At 38.2% G+C, this 20,667-nt stretch overlaps 1 protein-coding gene across 1 annotated transcript in view; it reads right to left on the minus strand.

Moving 5' to 3' along the window:
- The window catches only part of cacna2d4b (calcium channel, voltage-dependent, alpha 2/delta subunit 4b), a 36,265-nt gene continuing 15,598 nt past the window's right edge, over positions 1–20,667 (minus strand). Inside the window, exons 12-39 of the mRNA XM_083560039.1 lie at positions 19,468–19,546; positions 19,186–19,319; positions 18,044–18,061; positions 17,673–17,831; positions 17,514–17,588; positions 17,301–17,387; positions 17,081–17,152; positions 16,311–16,372; positions 16,040–16,107; positions 15,841–15,886; positions 15,459–15,556; positions 15,295–15,388; positions 14,922–15,014; positions 14,417–14,547; positions 14,173–14,241; positions 12,885–12,946; positions 12,531–12,545; positions 12,347–12,391; positions 11,311–11,373; positions 6,143–6,213; positions 5,777–5,852; positions 5,493–5,545; positions 5,356–5,411; positions 3,871–3,891; positions 3,461–3,578; positions 2,475–2,590; positions 1,370–1,452; positions 1–266 (exon numbers count right to left, since the gene is read on the minus strand). Of these exons, the coding sequence (XP_083416165.1) occupies positions 174–266; positions 1,370–1,452; positions 2,475–2,590; positions 3,461–3,578; positions 3,871–3,891; positions 5,356–5,411; positions 5,493–5,545; positions 5,777–5,852; positions 6,143–6,213; positions 11,311–11,373; positions 12,347–12,391; positions 12,531–12,545; positions 12,885–12,946; positions 14,173–14,241; positions 14,417–14,547; positions 14,922–15,014; positions 15,295–15,388; positions 15,459–15,556; positions 15,841–15,886; positions 16,040–16,107; positions 16,311–16,372; positions 17,081–17,152; positions 17,301–17,387; positions 17,514–17,588; positions 17,673–17,831; positions 18,044–18,061; positions 19,186–19,319; positions 19,468–19,546 (2,157 nt within the window). The 3' untranslated portion in view covers positions 1–173. The remainder of the gene's footprint in view (positions 267–1,369; positions 1,453–2,474; positions 2,591–3,460; positions 3,579–3,870; positions 3,892–5,355; positions 5,412–5,492; positions 5,546–5,776; positions 5,853–6,142; positions 6,214–11,310; positions 11,374–12,346; positions 12,392–12,530; positions 12,546–12,884; positions 12,947–14,172; positions 14,242–14,416; positions 14,548–14,921; positions 15,015–15,294; positions 15,389–15,458; positions 15,557–15,840; positions 15,887–16,039; positions 16,108–16,310; positions 16,373–17,080; positions 17,153–17,300; positions 17,388–17,513; positions 17,589–17,672; positions 17,832–18,043; positions 18,062–19,185; positions 19,320–19,467; positions 19,547–20,667) is intronic.

Raw genomic sequence — 20,667 nt, forward strand, 5'->3', positions numbered from 1 at the left:
TCAGCATCGTACAAGGTTTATTTCAAAATGCTTTGGTTACAGCCACAATTATGCATGTCCACTGTAAAGATTTCACAGTAGTTCAGCGTTCACCAAAGGTTCTTGGATCTAAAACAGCAGGCAGTGTGTAGACCCCCGAGTGCCTAAAGCAGACGGATGTTTGTCTTTGTTCATCAGTGAAGAGTCAGGGATGTGACCAGGGATGTGAAGAAAAGAGCCACTGATACGGAAATCCCACACGCCCCACCACAGTCTTTAGCATTTTCCTGTAATAAAGAACAAAGCGTTCACTACACCATGTGAATAATCAGGGCTATTTCCACTAATTATAATTACACACTATAGAATTTCCTATCACTGGAGCTCAAAGACCCAAATCAAACCTCTAATACATTGTGTGTTGTATGTGTAAAGCTTACAGAGTCAAAGGAGCAGATCGAGAGCCTATTCTAGTGAATTTATCCCATTGGGGGTCCCGTAATGGGGTGCCAACCCGTAGCATTACACAAGCGCGAGCGCATTATGAATGATTTTTAAATGATGCATGTCTTTAGTCTGAGGAAAGAAACCACCAAAGCATGCAGAGAAAATGCAAACTCCAAACACACCCAAGTGTCCTCCATGCAAACCTCACACTTGAGTGTCCTTTACTTGACCTATACTTGGACTTGATTCAAGTACAGGGAAAATCTACTTCTACTTAGTTCACAACTGACAATATGGCACTTATTTTGCTAGATGTGATTTACGTCTTTGTCCGAGGAGCTCATACACCTTATTGAACATTCTTCATTAAAATCCTATGCTGAGTAAATTGCGATTTTCTCAGTAGTATCAAGACCTCCATAATAAACTTTCTAATGTTAGTATAATATTATATTATCCACCCATAATTGTGTATGTAATTATTTGTGCCATTTGGCAGATGCCCTTATTCAGAGCAACTTATATACATTTCTCATTCATACAACTGAATAGATACTGTATGAGTTTAAGGGCCTTGCTTAGGGGCCCAGGAGCAGAAGCTTGGTGTGGCTTTGATTTGAACTTATGATCCAAAGTTCAGTGACTTAAACACTAAACTTTCACCTTTCCACCTCACCATGTATCCCAAATGAGGTCCAAACATATTCTGCACTGCTCTGACCTTTGAGATGAACTGGAACATTCAGTACACACCCAGAATTTCTCACCGGACCACATCCTGGCCTCACTAACATGCTTGTAGTTGAATGAGCAAATGTCTTACGATGTTTCAAAATAGAGTGCAAGTCAGAGTAGCTGAAAAAAGATGGACTCTGTGGAATGTTCAACAAGCATGTAGGTGTTTGATGGTCATGTTGTATTCATTAAATGTTGTTCAGCTTACATGAGGATGGTATGCATGACAGGACTCGGGACGTCTGCGGATCTTCTGTGATTTCATCCGGTTGCATTTCACTGTTGCGTTATGTTCACAGAAGTTATGGAAAAATATGAATATGTTATCTAAATAAAAGCTGAGTTTAACTTTTTAGTTTGAACATCTTTTATTGACAAGGTTTGGTTCACAGTTTCCTACATTACCCACAATATTCTTTGACTTTGATGGTGGCAGCAACGAGAAGTCTTCTCTAACCTAAACAGATCAATCTAAACAGCAGTGCTTTAGTCCAACTGTCCCACTATGTCATTTAAACACTCTGCTTTAAAAAGATCAGCTTTTCTAGCTTCGGCTTTCATGCCAACTCCATCATGTTTGCCATCTTGTAGAATGACAACATGTATAACTGTATAGCTGCTTTGCATCCTGGTTCTTTAAGTGCAGCATTTGCACCAAAGTGTTCTGGAATCTCTTCCTATTAAAAAACAATTTAAGGCTTATGGATTCATGCAAAAAAGACCTACAAACCACATCTATAACCATCCATTTGTCCACCTGTCCCTTTTTACATTGCTCGGAGCCTATATATTACTTACTTATATTCACTTACTCAACAGATCAGGCATATTTTTCACTGCCAGAATTATATAATTTCACTGCCAGAATATTATTAATTTGCTGTAAATTTATCCATTCATATACTACATGCTGTACATATATTTGCTTATTTATCTGCACTTGTAAAATTGCACAATTGCTACTATTTGCTATGCAATGACAATAAAACTGTATCTATCTATCCATCCATCTATACATTTTCTATACAGATTATCTGACAGAGGGCCACAGGGAAGCCCATCACAGTGCCCAACTGGGCACACACACTACAGCCAATTTGTAAACGATCAGCCTACAATGCAGTTTCTGAAGTATATGACAAAAGCCCATAAAGCACAGAGAGAACACAGTAACACCTACAGGGAAAATATGCAAATCACTAAAATGACTATAAAAAAAAATCTGCATCAAGCACCACTAAACCCTAAAACATAAAAGTTTCCTACCTAAAAATATTTTTGGTAGCTAGCTATAAAAAGTTGGAGCAGGATATATTTGACTTCTCTCGGTGTGAGGGTGATGGGGGAGTACTGGCGTGAGCAGTCACAGTCTGCTTGCACCACCAGCATCACCAAGTTACTGTTTAAAACCTGCTGGAGCACAAACATCCTGCAATGCAATACATCATCATCATCATCATCATCATTATCATCATCTAATCTTACATAAAATGCAATAACTTTTTATTATAAGGGTTAAAATACTGTTATAGGAAAATACTCCTAAATAATGCTTAAATGGATACCATTACTTCCCTGACTTTTCTTTTATTTCCTATAACAGCTTAACATCTTGAAGTGTTTTGTTCTTTTTATGCCAAATACATATGCCAAAAGGACTAAAAATTCTCTGGTGTCACTTGAAGAAATTCCAGTGGTGAAAAGCTGGCGGTTACAAACCACTGACACTGGAGACTCCTTCCACAAATGTTTAAATAAACAAAGCCAACTTCAATGATGAATTAGCATGTTAAAGATTTGCATTTGTCATCAGTTTATCTGTCGCATGAGCTTTTGATATAGAAATCACGTGAACAAAAAATGACCAATCAGATTTGAGAACTCTGTTAGAATAGAAATATATATAATGTATATATCAGGGTACTGTATGAAAATATAATATAATGTAAATTATATATGATTTTAGTTTACAACTATGATATGTATGTTATTTCTTGAATTTCCTAACAGAGGTGGGTTCTATAGTGGGCAAATGTATCTGTAACTGTTTCTGCTTTGTTTCTACTTGAGGACTTTTTTTCCAAAAGCCCTCACATGCTAGTCGACTGCAGGGAGGGGATGCTGAAACTGCTTTACTTTGTTACATGGTAGAGAATGCTTTTTCTGCCTGCTCATGTTCAGCGAGAACAAAGATGCCCACTTTCTTCAGAAGTGCCAAATTAACCTTTTTCTCTTGCTTCTACTCATCAAGTGCGAGACTTTTTTGAAGTCATTTTTCCACCACAAATCATATTCTCACTTTTGACAGCGACCACACTTAATAATGCTGTTGGTCTCCCTGATGGAGGTGTCGTATATGAATCCGGGATATTCAGTGTTACAGGGCACCATGGATTCCACCTTCTTCAGTTTGTGTGCTGTGAGAGAGAGAAAGAAACCATGCAATCATTTTACAACACAATCTTTCTATCTATGTGTGAAAACACTGATGGCTCCTGGTTCTGATTTCTAGGGTATAGTCTTTGTTTAAATAAAAATGTGCTATCCTACATAGCTATAATGTGTACTGTACACTGCATTCTACTGATTCTGTTAAAGACAGGGGAAGGAATGGTAATCAAAGGATTGGTGCAGGATTAGTGGAATGCTCAAAAACACACAGACAACTGATGCATATGGTTAATTATGTAAGACAGTGAAAATACTTACTAGTGTGATATCCTGATTTGGCTGTGAGACAGTGAGGGACAGACAGGAGGACATAGACCAGCAGACAACAAGGGTACAGGCACAATACAGGTATGATAATAGGGAACATGCAGAAATGAGATGAAATGAAAATAATATGAGGCATGGGGTTAAAAAAACAGCATGATGGGAGTTTTAGATGTAGCACAATGGTAATGGTTATGCAGGCTGAGGACGTTGAGATTAAACACATTTTGTCCTGTGCTTCCATACTTTGTCATACAATCTTGATTCTTAACGCAACAATTTGATATCTGACAGATGCTATGATTTGTTTTTGATTGTTAAGGCAACAATACAACTTAATATTTTAGAAAAAATATAGAACAAATTTAGATTTTTTTTATCAAATTTTTAATTGCATCAATGAATGTGCTACAGTCTTCTTTTTCCTAATTTTCTTTTGGCTGCTCCCATTCAAGTTCGCCACAGCAAATCATCCATCTCCATACCACCTTGTCTTCTACATCTACCTCTTTCAAATGAACCAGTCTTCCCTCACCATATCCATAAACCTTCTCCTTGCCTGGTGGCTCCATCCTCTGTGCTCCATGTCGCTTCTCTGCACATCGCCAAACCACCTCAATCGTGCTTCTCTCACCTCTCATCTCTAAAAAAGCCCTATCTGCACAGTCCCACTAATAAACTCATTTCCAATCCTGTCTATCGTTGTCACTTCTAATATAAATTAAACGTTAACTCTGCCACCTTCAGCTCCGCTGATAAAATCTGATTGGTTAAAGAAACAGATCTATTTATTAAGGATACTATGGTAAAAAAAAAGGCGTGCAGAACAGACTTTCCAGGCCCTGGGCAGATTAGATAGACATGTCAGCACATAGAGGCTGAAATCTGATTGGACAAAAAAATCTAACATCCACATACACGTACTGGAAGCAGTGCAGCCAAGAGAAATGCTAAGAAATGAAGAGAATAGACTGTTGGGAATAAATGAATACAATTTTAATGGAACAAATATTAGAATTTAGGTAGTCAATGTAGGTTCAGTGCTTCTGATAGTGTTTAGGCCAGCAGAGAAGGCTTCGCTGGCCCTGACCGCCCGCCACTGATGAATATAATACAGTACGATTTTGATCACAATTTCTTATAATTTCATTTACAATAGCACTGAATCGGTTATTTGATGCTACCACTGAATCTGTTGTTGCACTATTGTGATTGAGTAACCTTCAACCATTATTTAAAATACCAGTAGTCTCCAGTCACCTCCAAATCAAGTACATCACCTTGCTTATTTATTTACACATAGACCACATAGTAATAATAATAAAAAAAAATCATAATCCTTTCTAAATCAATCCAATCTTTAAAAATGTATTTTAACTGCCATCAGTGCATTGAGCCAAACTGTCAGATTCTTATGCTTGTACTCTTAATACCTACACTGAACAAAATATATGATATATGTTGACTGTTAGAACCCACCGTCTACCAGAAAGTCGTTATGCCACAGCCCACTGATGTTAAACTCCAAAAAAAACCTGAAAGCAATGAACGCAAAAAGTTTCAGAGCAGGAATGGAACAATTTTTTAAAATGAAAATGCAAAAAATCGTAACTTACATTATGAGGTTGGAGAAAAGCCACTTGACTACTGCCATCAGGTTGTAGAAAGGCTGCAAAGAGTTAAATGATAAGCACATTAACTGGAAAGGACTGGTCATAATACAGCTTTATATAGTAATGTCTTCAGAGATTACAAGTGTTTGTGAGTGCAAATAGTGTGCTCATATAAATACACTGGAGATTTTCAGCTGATTCATCAACAATCCGACTGAGTCATCTTTATGAGAATGTAAAAATGCTTGCTAGAAGGAACACTGTGCTAAGAGTCTAAAGAAATGTACACTCAGCAGGGGTCGAGCTGCACTTGCGTGATGATGGGTGTTCTTGCACATGGCCTGGTAGTCATACAAAGTCTCCCTGTAGACAGGAGTAGAAGAATTCATTTTTATACGATGAAAAGTTCACACATTTTAATCCTTTATACTATTTCTATGCTTACATTGTTTTCCTTTATATCTCGTTTATATAATCTTACACACCTGGAGACAGATGAAAGTGTGATTACTGATTAACTGATTACTGTTTAACTGATTAAACATTGCTTTTATAACATAATAATTCTTAACGGTATTTTTACTTTTCTATACCCACATGCAGTGCTGTGTTTTATTCCTTTCTTACTGTAAGTCCAGGGGGAAACTAGTTACCTTTTAAACAAGCCTGATTTGAGGAGCTGGGCCATTACTGATCCATCGACTTCCCCAAAGAATTTTCCAACCTGTGTTAGACATGAATATGCAGCAGTGAGTGAGATTGTCTGTCACACTTTATTGCTCTTATTATAGAGGGATGAAGGATTTGATAAGGGATTAACTATTTATGGCACTGACGTGCATGATGTGAGTCCTTTGACCGTGCTTAACGGTTTGACGTAGTGATGTGTAATTCGCAAACAAGCCAACTCTGTGCTGATTCTTTGTAGTGTATGAGAAGAGCCGAATCCCACTTACAGTTGTTCATTTAAAGTATTGATTAAAATGTTAAACAACAGTTGTAGGAAAACATTTCTTTTTGGTTGTGTTTCCATGCTTCACCACTAGGGGGGAAATTCTCAGTGCCATTCATGACGCAAAACGCCAGAACTGAGCAGCAGCCAATGTACGACATAGTGCAACCAATAGAACAGCAGCTGGCAGATGACAAGAATCACGCCCCACACACGGACAATAAACCAGTAAAGTTTGAGTGTTCTGAATCCTGAACTGTGTTTTAACTGACACACTGGGGCGAGTACAATCCCCTGATCAGCGTACATCGATAAATTTCCTTAAATGTTGTGGTCCTTCGAGCCGGAGAGGGGAACTTCCTTACATTTTGGTACTTTGAGCCGAATCATGCGCTTACCTCAGAGACAGGGTGTCAGAGCAACCTTTCTGGGAGAACCTGCACCCACGACCCAGAACAGAGCCTTAAAAGACATCATAAAGACTTTAAAAGAAACATCTTAAAGACTATAAGGTGCAATGTCCTACAAAGCGAAGCACAACGAGAGACGACCCAAGGGTGTTACCCGCCAATCGTAATGATTCTCTTCTTTCGAGTTTACATGGTTACCACATTGACGCAGCTACTGGAGCTATGAGTGCTCCATATTCCCATGTTGATAGACAACTGGATAGACCGTGGTTCACCACACCACCCTTTGACAGCGATTTAGAAGAGGAGCCCTTGCTACAGAAGATGAGACTGCACTCATCCATTATGCACAAACTTCAAGATCAGCAAAGGGAAAATAGGCAACTGCGTGAAACTCAGATGGCCCTTCAGGAGGAAATCCAACAGTTACAAGATCCTTTATAATGATATGCAGAATTTAACAGTAAAGCAGCAGTCAGTTTTATCAGCTCCTCAACCACAGCAAATCAAAGTGACTCCAGTCCCATTACCCAGAACCATTTATAGACCACCTGTGGCAGTGGTGCCCAAACCAGTGCTCTATATTCCACAACCTACTCACCGCAGAACCCAAGCACCACCTAGGGAAAGTTTCTTTAAGTCAGATGCAGACACATGTGCCTACAAGACACCCCCACAGCCTGATACAATTCATAATCTGCCATATCCTTCTCTGGTCTTCTGGCCTCACAGCACTGTATGTCCAGAGATGTCCTATAGGGGCCCACAGCCAACAATTCCAAGTTTCACCCGTCGTGACCCTAACGAATTCGCTCGTTTAGGATAGGCTTTGATAACCTTCTCCCTGTTAATGTAACTGAGCTCTTCAAGTATGAGGTTCTTCTAAACCACCTGAGGTTTGAAGAGGCATGCCTAATAGCAGACTCTTTTTGGAATTCCCCTTGGCCATACACAGACACTATGACTGCACCTACTGACAGTGGTGAAACATGGAAACACAACCGAAGGGGAATGCTTTCCAACAATGGTATCTGTGTATTCTTTTTGTAACGAAAAAATTCATAAAATAAGGCATTTGTGAAAACACAAAAAAAATATTGCTTACCAACACACAAACCATTCATAATTGCTCAATTTAAGCTAAAATAGAAGGGTCTAAGTGATACTAGATGAAGAGCCATTTGGCAGCCATAGTAGCCGAAGGCAGGCGGGCCAAAAGAGCTGAATTTTTGAAAAGAGACGGACCTCCCATAACTAGTTTAGCGTATCTTACTTCCTCGTTGAAACGAGTTTAGCAATCACATATGGTATGGTGGGCAAAGCCAAGATGCATGTGTTGCTGCTGATTTACCCACCATTCATCTTCCCCCAAAGTGGCAAGCGATTTTACATGTCAAACGCCCATGTTCGAGCACGTTTATTTTTTCCCGCATATAAAAACCCTTTTTTGTAGATAAAAAAAATTAAACGTAGAAAGTAAACTATTGCAACATTATCCAATCAGAAGCGAGTGTATGTAATTTCAATTAATAGTCATAATCGACTCACGACAAGTCTCCACCAATGGGATGGTTTGGAAGACGGGCGTATGACGTATAACTCGACCAATTGGGAACGCTGGACTGAGTTCCCAATCTCTATAAACAGCTGTTACTGTGGCGTCACAGGTCAATCAGACTTTGGCAAACAAACGTGGTTGACTTTGGTTTTTACGTGAACTGTGAATCTATGGAATGCGAGAAAGTCCTGTCGCTTTTATATAATCGTATCTTTCTATAATCGCATCCAAATTGTTAGTGACTGGAATTTATGTGCTAAAAGCGTTAAAACCCGGACGAAAGCTTTTAGCTTTTGCGCGCACCCTGCTGTTAACATGGCCGCTTGTTTCTGGTTCGACTACTTTATTTTACACTCTTGCTGTCTGAATAACAAAATGTTCAACTTGAATTAATGCCCAGAGATTATATGTTGATGTGAAAAGGCTTTGCCCAAACAGCCTGAAATGGTTTTAGAGACCATTCAGACATCCTTTTCTCCAGAGGAATGAGTTAGATGGGTGACTTAAAGGTCTCTTATATGCTGGTTCAGTCGGCATGTCAGTCTAGCTTTGCTTTAAGATTAAGAAGCAAAAACAGAAAGTTTTTGCCCCCCCTTTTTACAATTGTTTTTGGTCTCCTCAGTTCTGGGAAGTCATACGAGCATGGGATAGAAGCAACAGTAAGTTATTATAGCGACAGTAATCTTCAGCTAGAAAGAATTAATGTCTACTACAATAAAACTACAGGTGAGTTTGTTTTTTATTATTTTATGTGTACCTTTAAAAAATACTTTTGTAGGCACCTAATCTTTTACTGGTGCTATTACTATTACAATTGATCATACTTTCTATTTTTACTTTTTTTAATTTTTTTTTTACAAAATTTTATATAAAATATTAAATAACATTCAAGTAGTCTATGTAGATTATGTCAAGAAGGGATACAACACAAAATGGTATTGTACAACAGAATGTGTTTTATTGCTTCCTGTGCATGTTGTGATTTTCCTGCTTTTAACTGCTAGCTGTTACACTATGTATGACAGTCGTTGCTTCCTCTACACAGGTAAATCTGGTGCTGGTAATAACTGGGCCAAGGGAACTGATACTGCCTGCAGGGCTTCTAACTCACTCACTCGCTGGGTGGTGGCACTGGGTCAGGCATGGGCGTCCCTTGACCCAAAGTCTCGGATACAATGGTGAAGCCTTACAATGCTACCCTGACTGTCCGCCAGCTGGTAGAAAACACAGTTCCGCTTTTACATCGAAGCCTTGTATAACATCTGTTTCCGCACCCTGAAGCTCATGACACAAACATATGTTGACCTTAACAATTTGCCACCATGAGGAGTCGCAACATGTCTGAGGTTCCCTGGGCAGCTCAATGCTGACCTGCATAAGCTGGCTGTAAACATGGTGCCCTTCTCTAGTCTGCACTTTTTTTATGCCTGGTTTTGCCCCACTAACCAGCAAAGGTATCCAACAATTCCATGCCTTCACTGTGGCTGAATTAACCCAGCAGATGTTTAAAGTCAAAAACATGTTGTCCGCTTGCAGGCAAGATGCCAAGTACTTGATGGCCAGTACCTCACAGTAGCTGCCATTTTCCACAGCCGCATGTCCACGAAGGAGGCGGATGAGCAGTTCTTATAACACTCTTCGTTCTTTATCTAGCAGCATATACTTCATTGGTTAAATATGATGCTGCTTTTGGAGAGAGAATGAGAATACATTTAGAACTGTATTGTTAGTGAACCAGCTGTAGTTTGAGCTACAGGGAGGCTTGGGTACCAAAGCTGCTAACAGGTGCAGTAATTGAAGAGGCTTGTGTTCAATAAATGTTTGAATTATGCAATTTCCTAGTTATCTGTTAGATTTTATAAGTTGAAGAGGGAGAAAAAAAGAAAATTGGCCAAACATATCAGCCAAAAAATCAACATCATATGTCGACCAACCGCTGCCCTGATTTTTAAATATCTGCATTGACCAGAGAAAAACTCATATGGATCAACTTCTAGTTTTTGCTAACATTGTGATCCTTTGTCTATTAAGTGGTGGATACAACATTTACCAGCCGGGTGGAGAGCATACAGCAGAGCCGGCAGAAGCTGCATCCTCAGGCCCATCATGACCACTAACTTCCATCATGCCGTCTTTCCTGATCCACCTCCTAATCTAAAGGTGGCCCTATTTCACTGATCTCATACTAAAAACTAACAAACCTTAATATAACATAACTGGAAATAAACTCACTCTAGCTTTTCAAAAGTGCTTAAGCTAGGTGTGTGGTATGTGGACTTCACCTATGCATCCCTCTACTACACAAACTGTCCTGCTATCATTACATGTATGCTAAACCTTTCCATTCCAGTATGATTAGAGGAACAGATATCCTAAACATTTTCCCATGACGTTAAATATGTTCTGCATACATGTAATGATAACAGGACAAATTGTGTAGTAGAGTGATTGCATTGGTAATCAAAATAAGTCCACGGACTACAAGTAAAGAACATGAACTATTATTATTAACAATTCTAACTTAAATGTTGTTTTTGCATAAAGCAAGACTAAAAGAACAATAAATAATGTAGTTTCCAATGTAGAAATAAGGCGACATCACTATTACCCACAATGCAATTCCCCACACTAGGCTTTGTCCATTGATTATGTCACATGTCTGTGTTCCTGTAGTTTTATGTCCCTGCCCATTTTTTTACTCCTAATGATCTCCCATTTTTTTTTTTAAAGTAATCGCTTACGTCGCACTAACAGGCTGCTTGATTTGAGGATGCTTTGTGGTACGGGACAAAATACAAAGAATAGTAAAAAATGAGCAATTGTATAGTGATGGTTTTCAAGCACTTTTAATAAATTTGCCTCTAGATAAATGATACACAATGACAGAAGTATCATACTCACGTCACTTCTCTCCTTAGAGATCACAATGAACCCATTGTTGTCCACCAGGTAACAGTTAATATCCTGTCACAATAAAAAAAAAAAAAAAAACATTGTTGATCTTTTATATAAGTTTTGAAATAGAATATTCTTTCTCAAGGGAGTTTAAAAAAGATCGACCAATTATCATATAGTTAAAAAAAGGGACTCAGGTAAGGGGAAACAGGTGTAGGTGATTAGTAGGAGAGGCTGAGCGGGAGTGTTGAGCGCTAGAGGGGGGCGTGGCTGGTGGTTCTCTGACAAGTGACTCTTATAGAAGAATTGTCAACAACAGGGAGGCTGGATGGGGCCTTACATGAAGTGGAGCTGTTATTTCCCTGTGAACACTTCACAAATTGAAGTAAAGGGTGGCACAGGGAAATGGGAAATTTTACTTCGCAAAGAAAAGTTTAATGTCATTACCAGTTAGGACGCCATGATAGTGTCCCATCTGCACATGGGTGTGTAATTTCTAAGAAACAGCTCAATATATAGCTAATGCATGTTGTCGAACGGAGCGGAGAAGGCTCCTAAGGATAGCAGCTTAAACAGCCTCAATATTCTCTGGCCGTTCGAACACTGGAACTGTATAAGGACCAAAGACGTCACTATCTCACATGAACGAATGGCTATTGAAATGATCTATAAAAGTTGTTACAGTAATCGGCACCACTGACTGCTCCATTATAACTAATGGCAAGGAGTTCTAAAGAAGGTCGCACTCATTCCAAACTATTGTCGACACCTCAGGGTCGCCAAAACTTAGTTCCAAAATGTTCTTGCATTTAAGTCCTCTTATACCACAGCAATTTGCCAATTTGAAACAATTTTCAAATAAATGGAAGTCTGTTTAAAAAAAAGTTATTATACAGCAATCTGAGCTGCATCTGAGTCATACAGAATACTTCAACACCTTCTGACCAATCAGCATCAAGAATTAGACAGCACTGTGGTATAACAACAAATAAATATTACACAACAAAGATGCACAATAACTGAAAGAAATATATGTACTCACAATGCTTTCACAGCTCAGAGGACACAACCCATCCACATTACTGCACTACAATGAGAAAGAAAGAAAAGAGTCAAATAATACAACCTATAGTAGGTATATTTTATTACTGGAATACAGTATGCTTTACAGTACAGTAATTCTGGAAAATGCTGCTATTTTGTTTGGCTATTTTATGTATACTTACATCCGTGTCATCTGCCTGTGTGGAGGGAAAAACAGATTGAAGAGAAATGAATGCAGATGTAACATGATATAAATTTACTGTGGTATTTTTTAATGTTTTAATTAAAAAAAGATGTGGCAAAAAGAGCAATGAATTATATAAACTGCAATTCTGAACCATGTTTGTGTTTAGTCTCAGCCCTGGTGTTTATCTAACTCACTAACACCATACACAGTGTGATGGTGCTCCAGGACTGTAACACAATATGTTCCACAACCTTAAACAGCACATTGAACATATACTACCCATAAAGCATTTCATTTGAATTGTGGGTCTCTGATGTGGTGTTTACTATTCAGAAAGGTCATTGTTTACCTCTTTTGCTGTGGCCCAGAATCTTCTTTCGAGTAGATTTAATGACATTTGGAGTCCAATTGCTAAATAAAAGATCAGAAATTAAACTAAGTAAGTGAAGCTTTCTGAGCTACTTGCAACGTTAACACGAGTAGATTTGTGCTTTAATTCAAATTCAGACATTATATTTTTAAAAAACACTAACATAAACAACAAATGAATTTTAGAAAATAATAAAAAAAATATTCTTTAGCAAACTGGGAAGTGGTAGCTCATTTAATAAAATGTTGGACTTTAATAAGAAGGTCATGGGTTAAAATCCCAGCAAAACCAAGCTGCCACTGCACTTGAGCAAGGCCATTAACCTTTAATTGCTCACTGGTATAACTGTTAATAAACTGTTCTTTAAAGATATGAATACAATAAAATATATTTGTATTTGTACACTGGCATGCTGCTTAAGCTGACTTCTATCTCCAGCTCCCATTCCTCTCTCTCTCTTTCTCTCTTTCTCTCACATTCTCTCCACCACTTCTTCTCACTTGCCCTGTCCCAGAGTTGCATTGATAAATAGACAGGAACAAGCTGTTTTAATATACACTGATGGATGATGGGACCTGAAATCAGCTTTTAGAGTATCAGTATTTATATGTGCTTCATGTTAATCAGAATGAATCATTTTTCATTGTTTTTTAGTTTATGCAAACTTCCTAATGTTACAAGTGTATTTGTGGCATCTAAAAACTAAATTATTTTTTTTTTCTATTTTGTTCAGTAGTCATTTAGAGATTATTCTGTTATGATAAGTTCAGCAATTCTCTCTTAACAAGTGCAGTGTATAAATAACATGTATAATGAATAAAAGGAAAATTAGCGTACATGTAAAAGTACATTGGCATCTTTGGAGAAACTGGAGATTAACTCCCACTTTCATGATTTTAGATTTATTAAAAACAGTTTTTTTTTTTACATAAATCTTTCACATAAAATGAATACTGTACTTTTTTAGTGAATAAGATTATGCATAGTAAATGTGTATGCAGCTCCAGAAGTAAAGGCGCCCCTTTGACAATGATTATTGGAGACATTGTTTTGACGTTTCAACTGTGAAATGTTTCATAATATGTTTTAAGTGATACACACTTATTTAAATAATTAATCCAATAACTACATAGTTTATAGACATGTTTAAAGGTGTGCATACTGCTATGTCAAACTTTGCTATTTAAGTATAATAATAAACACATAAATATAAAGTAGCTATAAGAGTAAAGGCTTGTGTTTAAAGTTAATTTTCCTGATACTGTACCTCCAGCCAATGCTATGCTGTTCTGTGCAGTCACAGTTACAGCAGTCACTGCTATCAACATGTTCTTTTCTGTAAGAAAGAACACATGCAGTTCATGTCCTTTTAGTATAAAACTCTATTGGTAAAATTAATAATAATAATTAATAATAATGAAAATGCTGATTTTTATACTGAGGTATAAACCCCTAGTAAAATGACCATAATGTTAACACTGACTGAAGAAAATTACATTCAGTGAGTATACCTTTATTGATATCGTCAACAGGTACGTAATAATAAAACTGTCCCGGTTTGTTCTCAGCTGCCAGTCGATACCAGATAGGGTGATGATCCATAGTAAAGAGATTCTCCTTGTCCACTGGGGTTAAAAAGTTCCTGATTTTACATGGATGAGATAATAAAAATATGTAAAATATAATGAGATATAAAGTTTACAAAATTGTCCCTTTCGTTGTTTTCCCACAGTTTGTTCAAAGCTCTTCACAATGACAGCTACCAACCAGGAAAGTCAATGGCGAACATTAGCTTTTTACAATAAATGTAAAGCAATCAGTTTTAAATGGCTGCTCATGCGGCATCCCAGGGCAAAAACTTGCTATCTACCCTATTCTGCATACATTGACTCATAGAAATGCATGTAATTGGCTAGTGCCATTATTTTAACTCAGGGAGCACACCCCCTTTTTTTCCCTCCCTCGGCATTCAGTCACAGATGGTTGTAAGATTTGGCACTTTATAGGCTTACTCACTTCCCCTTCCGTTCCTCTTTGCCAATGTATCGTGTGATGCGCATGAGGCCTGAGCGTGTCCCCAGGAAGGCAGTCTCAATATGATCTTCCACACTGCAGAAACAAGTACAGGACAAATGTAAAAAGGGATAGAATTTAATGATAATATTGATTAATAATGTAATTGCAATATACAAGGCCTTATTTTGCTATTGTTTGGTTAATAATAACACTAATGCTTACTATTCATTTTTGTACCTCTGAGTGTTTCTGACTTGAGATCTGACTTTGACTTGCGATTATGTGACTTAACTACAGAACTAATTAATTACACTTTGCATCTTCTTCTAAATAATGTTCAGATCGCTCACAAAGAAAGATAGATGAATCTCACCCAGCATCGCTCATCATCAGCGCAGTCCAATAGGCTTCGAGTGGAGCTGTGACCACCGCGTCAAACAGTACTTGCTGCAGAAGAACCTCATCGCCTGCATAGAGAAAAAAAGCATGTGTGGAATTATTTATGTTCTAATGTCTGATGAGACATTTATAACTCACATTCAAGTTCAGGCTCTTTCCCAGTCAGGTATCGGACAACAGCCTGGAGCTGAGATAGTTTCCGATGTTGGGGGTCGATATCTGTCTCACAGTAAGTCCTATTATAGAGAAACATCTCAATTTTAATTCAAACAATGAGTGTACAGTGGTCAAAATACACAGACAGTAAAACTCTTACAGAACCTCTGATGTATATGTTAAATATAATAAAAATGGACACTCATTGTTGAAAAAAAACAACAACTTTATTTTGACAAGTGTCCAACTAGATTTACTTACAGATGGATTAACCTAAATGAACAGATGTAAAATTTATGTAACAATGTAACTAAAGTCATAAACTAAAGTACAATCAGCTGCACAATTTGCACAAAGTCCTCACCACTCATTGGCTATGGTTAGGTCTGGCTGCTGAAGATCATGAAGGCCTGTAAAGAAAACATTTTTACATATCTAGATGACTCTGACAATAGATAAATGTGTTTACTCAGCATTTATGTAGTGAAAGTCTTTTCAGATTTTAAGATTTTTTCTAGCTTATAGCTGTCTAGCTGTTTTTAATATATACACATAACACGTACCCTCTTCAATAGAAACATTTCCATGAAACACATATTGGCCATGACCTTGTGTTAACACCATCCCAAAACTGAAACCACAAGACACATAAGGAACATCAAAACACACATTCAGAAATAGGTCAATATATTCGTGATGTGTTCTTACGTTTTAGTGTTCCTAGATTATTATCATATTTTGTTAATTACACTTAAATGAGGAACATCCAAAATAACTGTAGAACATCAGTGGGGATACAAACTTTTGCACTTGACTGAGTCACATACATCTTACCTGAACGGTGTCTCATCGATGGTTGTGTAGAAATATTTGTTTTTGAGCAACAAGGATCTTTTCTGTAAAGAATGAAAAGCGGATTAATAAATGGAGACGGACTCCAGATGTGTTGATTTAAAGTCATTTATGCAGCAGTGCTAATGACATTTTAAAACTGGATGGAATTTACTGTTACATCCAATAGTGATATCTGTAACTCAGGTCTCAGGTTTATATTAATGAACTGATGAGTATTTTATAAGAGATACTATAAAAGAACATCCTCAAGTGTAGACTATATGGACAAAAGTTTGTGAACACCTGACAAAAATTTACTTTTCAAATGTACTTTTTGAATATTGTCCCCATCTCCTGTTATAATAACCTTCACTCTTCTGGGAAGATGTTCCACTAGATTTTGGAGTGTGCTTGTGGAGATTTGTGCTCATTCAGCCACAAGGGTGTTAGTAAACTCAGGTACTGATGTGGGTGAAGTGAGGAGGCCTGGGGTGCAGTCAGTGTTCCAATTCATACCAAAGTTTCTCAGTAAGATTGAAGTCAAAACTCTACAGCAGGCCACTTAAGATCTTTCACTCCAACCGATTTAAACCATATCTTCATGGAACAGGTTTGGTATCTCAGTTCAAGTGAAGGGAAACTGTAATGCTACTGCATTCAGGCATCGTAAACAATTGTGTGCCTCCAACTCTGATTTATTAAAACTGCATATATCTTCATTAAACAGTAGAAAACATGTAGATGTACTGTACTGATGAATACACACTCACCCCTTTGTCCACTGGGGTTCTTACATCTAACTCTAACGTACCAGTTTCACCTTTCACCATGGCTGTTCTTAACTGTTTGGATGAGAAACAGATTCAGTTGAAAACTTGGACATTCACGTGCAGGTCACCTGACACTTGCTGTATATTAAAAAAACCTTGCTATGATCGTTTTCATTAAAATTTCTTTTTTAATGTCATTTTTAACAAGTGAAAAGCTCACAGTGTCATTACTGTCTTCCCATTCAGCCTCGGTCAGGTCCACACTGTTGTAGTTTGGTTTGGGTTTCAGCTTTTTTCCATCTTTATACTGTAACAAAATGCAGAATATTTAAGCCTAGTAATAACAGCAAATCTACTGTATATAACTATGCATCTACTAAGGCCAAAATTAACTTAAAATTTGAAGAGACCTCCAACCAGAGATTGTACTCACTAGAGGCCTTAAATTGGGGTGTGCCAGAATGTAGCCGTTGTTTGTAATGAGGAAAGCATAGCCATGAGCACCCAGCTATGAGAAATACACTCCATTAGCAACACATTTCTCATTAGACTGTTCATATTGTCAGGAATACACTGTATTTCTCTGTTGTACCTTGTATCGTGGGGCAAGCATCATGACCTCCACTAAGGGAATGTCCGTACCCACCACTCCCAGCAGAATTCCATGTGACAGCGTCTCCTTCTTCTTGCTGAACACAGGCATGGCCACAGTGGTCATCAGAAGCAGACTCTGAGCCATGCTGTTAAAGAGCTATGGGAGAAATCATGACAAGAATGAGCCTCTGCTTATCCACCACTGTGACAAATGTCTGTTAGGAATTACATAAATCTAACAGCAGATGGAGCTGTAAAAAGGAGCACAAGTCATTTGCTAGTCACATGGTACAAAGCAGGCTGAACAAGATCTAAAGGGCATTAAAAAAGACTAACTCTTTAGAGGTCTAATTTACTAAACCTCTTTACCTCTTTAGTGTTAGGGAGCTGGATGGGATTGAAGATGGTGGATGAAAAGATGCAAAAAAAAGGACATCAGCTTTCAGAATATTTTACACACAAATAAAAATAAGGCAGGTGATAAAAAGATGACATATATTCTGTCTTTGCTAGGGTATCCTAGCAAAATTTGTAAAGCTTGCAATAAAAGCAGGTAAAAAAAAAAAAAAAAAAACATGTAACGCACTAAAACATATAGAGACTTTTACATCTTTAGTCTTCACTAACCCCAAACCTTGTTGGGCTTGCAGTGTATCTGGAGAGTATTCCAGGAACATTAAATGTAATCTAGCACAACTGTAAATAAAATGCCAAACATTTACGCCTTGTGGGGAATTTAGCATAGCCAATCCACCTTGCAGGATGTTTTTGAGATGTGGGAGGAACCCAGAAAACCCTGAAGGAAAGAAGATAATGAGCATGAACTCAAATTAGAAATGTCATGAGCAAGAAATAGCAGACCAAGATGGCTGCAGGAGAGCAGTGCAAGGCTCAGCTTCTCTCCAAAATGAGCAGATTGGCAATTATTTACCTTTTTTTTTGCCAGTCTATTTATACTCCTTACCCTTACAAGCAATGTATACAGCCGGCAAGAACTACTAGCTACACAGCCAAAAAAACACCACTAAAACCACTTGATCTACTTGCACAAGGAATATTTATATTATTCCACCTTACACTTTATACTTGAATAATTACAATTACAGTTACAGTTAAAATTTTTAACTGCTAATAATCTTGCACCTAACTCAATGTGAATTTAGATAGTCCTCGTTAACGATGGAGATGCGTTACGATGACCTCATTGTAAATTGAAAATATTGTAAGTCAAGTCATGCCCTAGCCTACCAGGGACCTCTCACTAAACAGGAGACACGTACATTCTTCAAGCATCCCAACATATCGTACCATTTTTGCTACATCTGCCTGCTGTGCAAAACTTCTAATATTTTTACAATTTTGTCGTATTGCTATCGCCATGATATGATTGAAAAGTCGAGCCATCGTCACTCTGGGACTACCTGTACTCTTATTAAACTTTTCTTATTTACTGCCATTTGCATTTCCCCAGGTCCTCTTTAGTGGTTCATCGGAAGAGCATCTGTCCTTACCACACTGTCCATGTACGCCTCGGTCCAGATGATGTCATGATCGTGATCTATGACCATGGGCCGACTAAGGACATGAAGATACTCCATGACGTTCTCCTGGACATCGGCCAGTGTGTTAATGTGAGTATAGTAACCTGCAGTAAGATTATAAACATTCCTCAGACAACAGAAGACTATTTAGAGGATGCTCAGTGCACGCTTGTGTGTAGCTTTAGTCCCTAAAACGCATTTCGTGAATAAGCACGTGTCAACTATTGCAATCTGTTATGAAGTGAAATTCACCCTTATTGTTACAAGCGATCCACTTCACATTTTCTGCGAAGGTCATATCACGGCCGATGAGGTAGGTGAAGACTCGTACCTATGGGACAGCCAAGTGATGGATTAGTCAAAAAGGAACATTTTAATGTGAGTGCATGATTGTGGTGCCACGTATTCTCCTCCACCTCAACAGCCTAAAGATCCAACTCAAGAACTTTGAAAATATCACCACAACAGTGATGGAACTGTAAAGAATGGACATGCGGTGCCACCCATATGAGGATGGGTTCCCTTTTGGGTTACTTAGGAACTTAGGCACCAAATTTTTCTATGATCAATGACAAAACATTTCAGCAGCCATTTTAGTATATCTTCTCAGGGGACTGTACTAGAAATGAAACTTGGATATATTTTAGAGTAGTCAATGTACAGCTTGTATAGCAGTACAGATTTAATGTCCACTGAAAATAACTCAACGTACAGCCTTTATTGTTCAAATAACTGGCAACAGATTTGAGTACACCCTAAATGAACATGTCAAAACTGTCCCAAGGGTCAATATTTTGTGAGAGCACTATTGTTATGTAGCCTAAATGCTCCTAGGCATGAAATTTAGAGCTGCACAGGTTGTTGCTGGGATCCTCTTCCACTCCTCCATAATGACATCACGGAGCTGCTGGATGTCAGACATATGGCACTTCTCCGCCTTCCCCTTGAAGATGCCCCACAGGTGCTCAATAGGGTTAAGGTCTGGAGACATACTTAGCCACTCCATCATCTCCACCTTTAGCTTCCTCAGCAAGGCAGATGTCATCTTGGTATTGTGTTTGTGGTCGTTATTATGTTGAAAAACTGCTGTCCGGCCCAGTTTCTGAAGAGAGGGCATCATGTTTTGCTTAAGAACGTCACAGGACATATTGGAATCCATGTTTTTCTCAGTGAACTTCAGCTCCCCAGTACCAGCAGCACTAATGCAGCCCCAGACCATGATGCTACCACCACCATGTTTTTTAAGACACAATTTGTTTTGGTACTCCTCACCAGGGTATCACCACACATGCTGGACACCATCTGAGCACAGGACAGGTTTTCTTCATCTAACTGTTTGCAGGCTTTCTTGAGAAGCTTCCTTCTGGGACAACGGCCATGCAAACTGACTTGTTGCAGTGTGCGGCGTATGGTCCAAGTATATCCAAGTTTAATTTCTATAGTCTTGTCTCT

The sequence above is a fragment of the Silurus aristotelis genome (assembly GCF_946808225.1).
Source record: "Silurus aristotelis genome assembly, chromosome: 14".
Lineage (NCBI taxonomy): Eukaryota > Metazoa > Chordata > Actinopteri > Siluriformes > Siluridae > Silurus > Silurus aristotelis.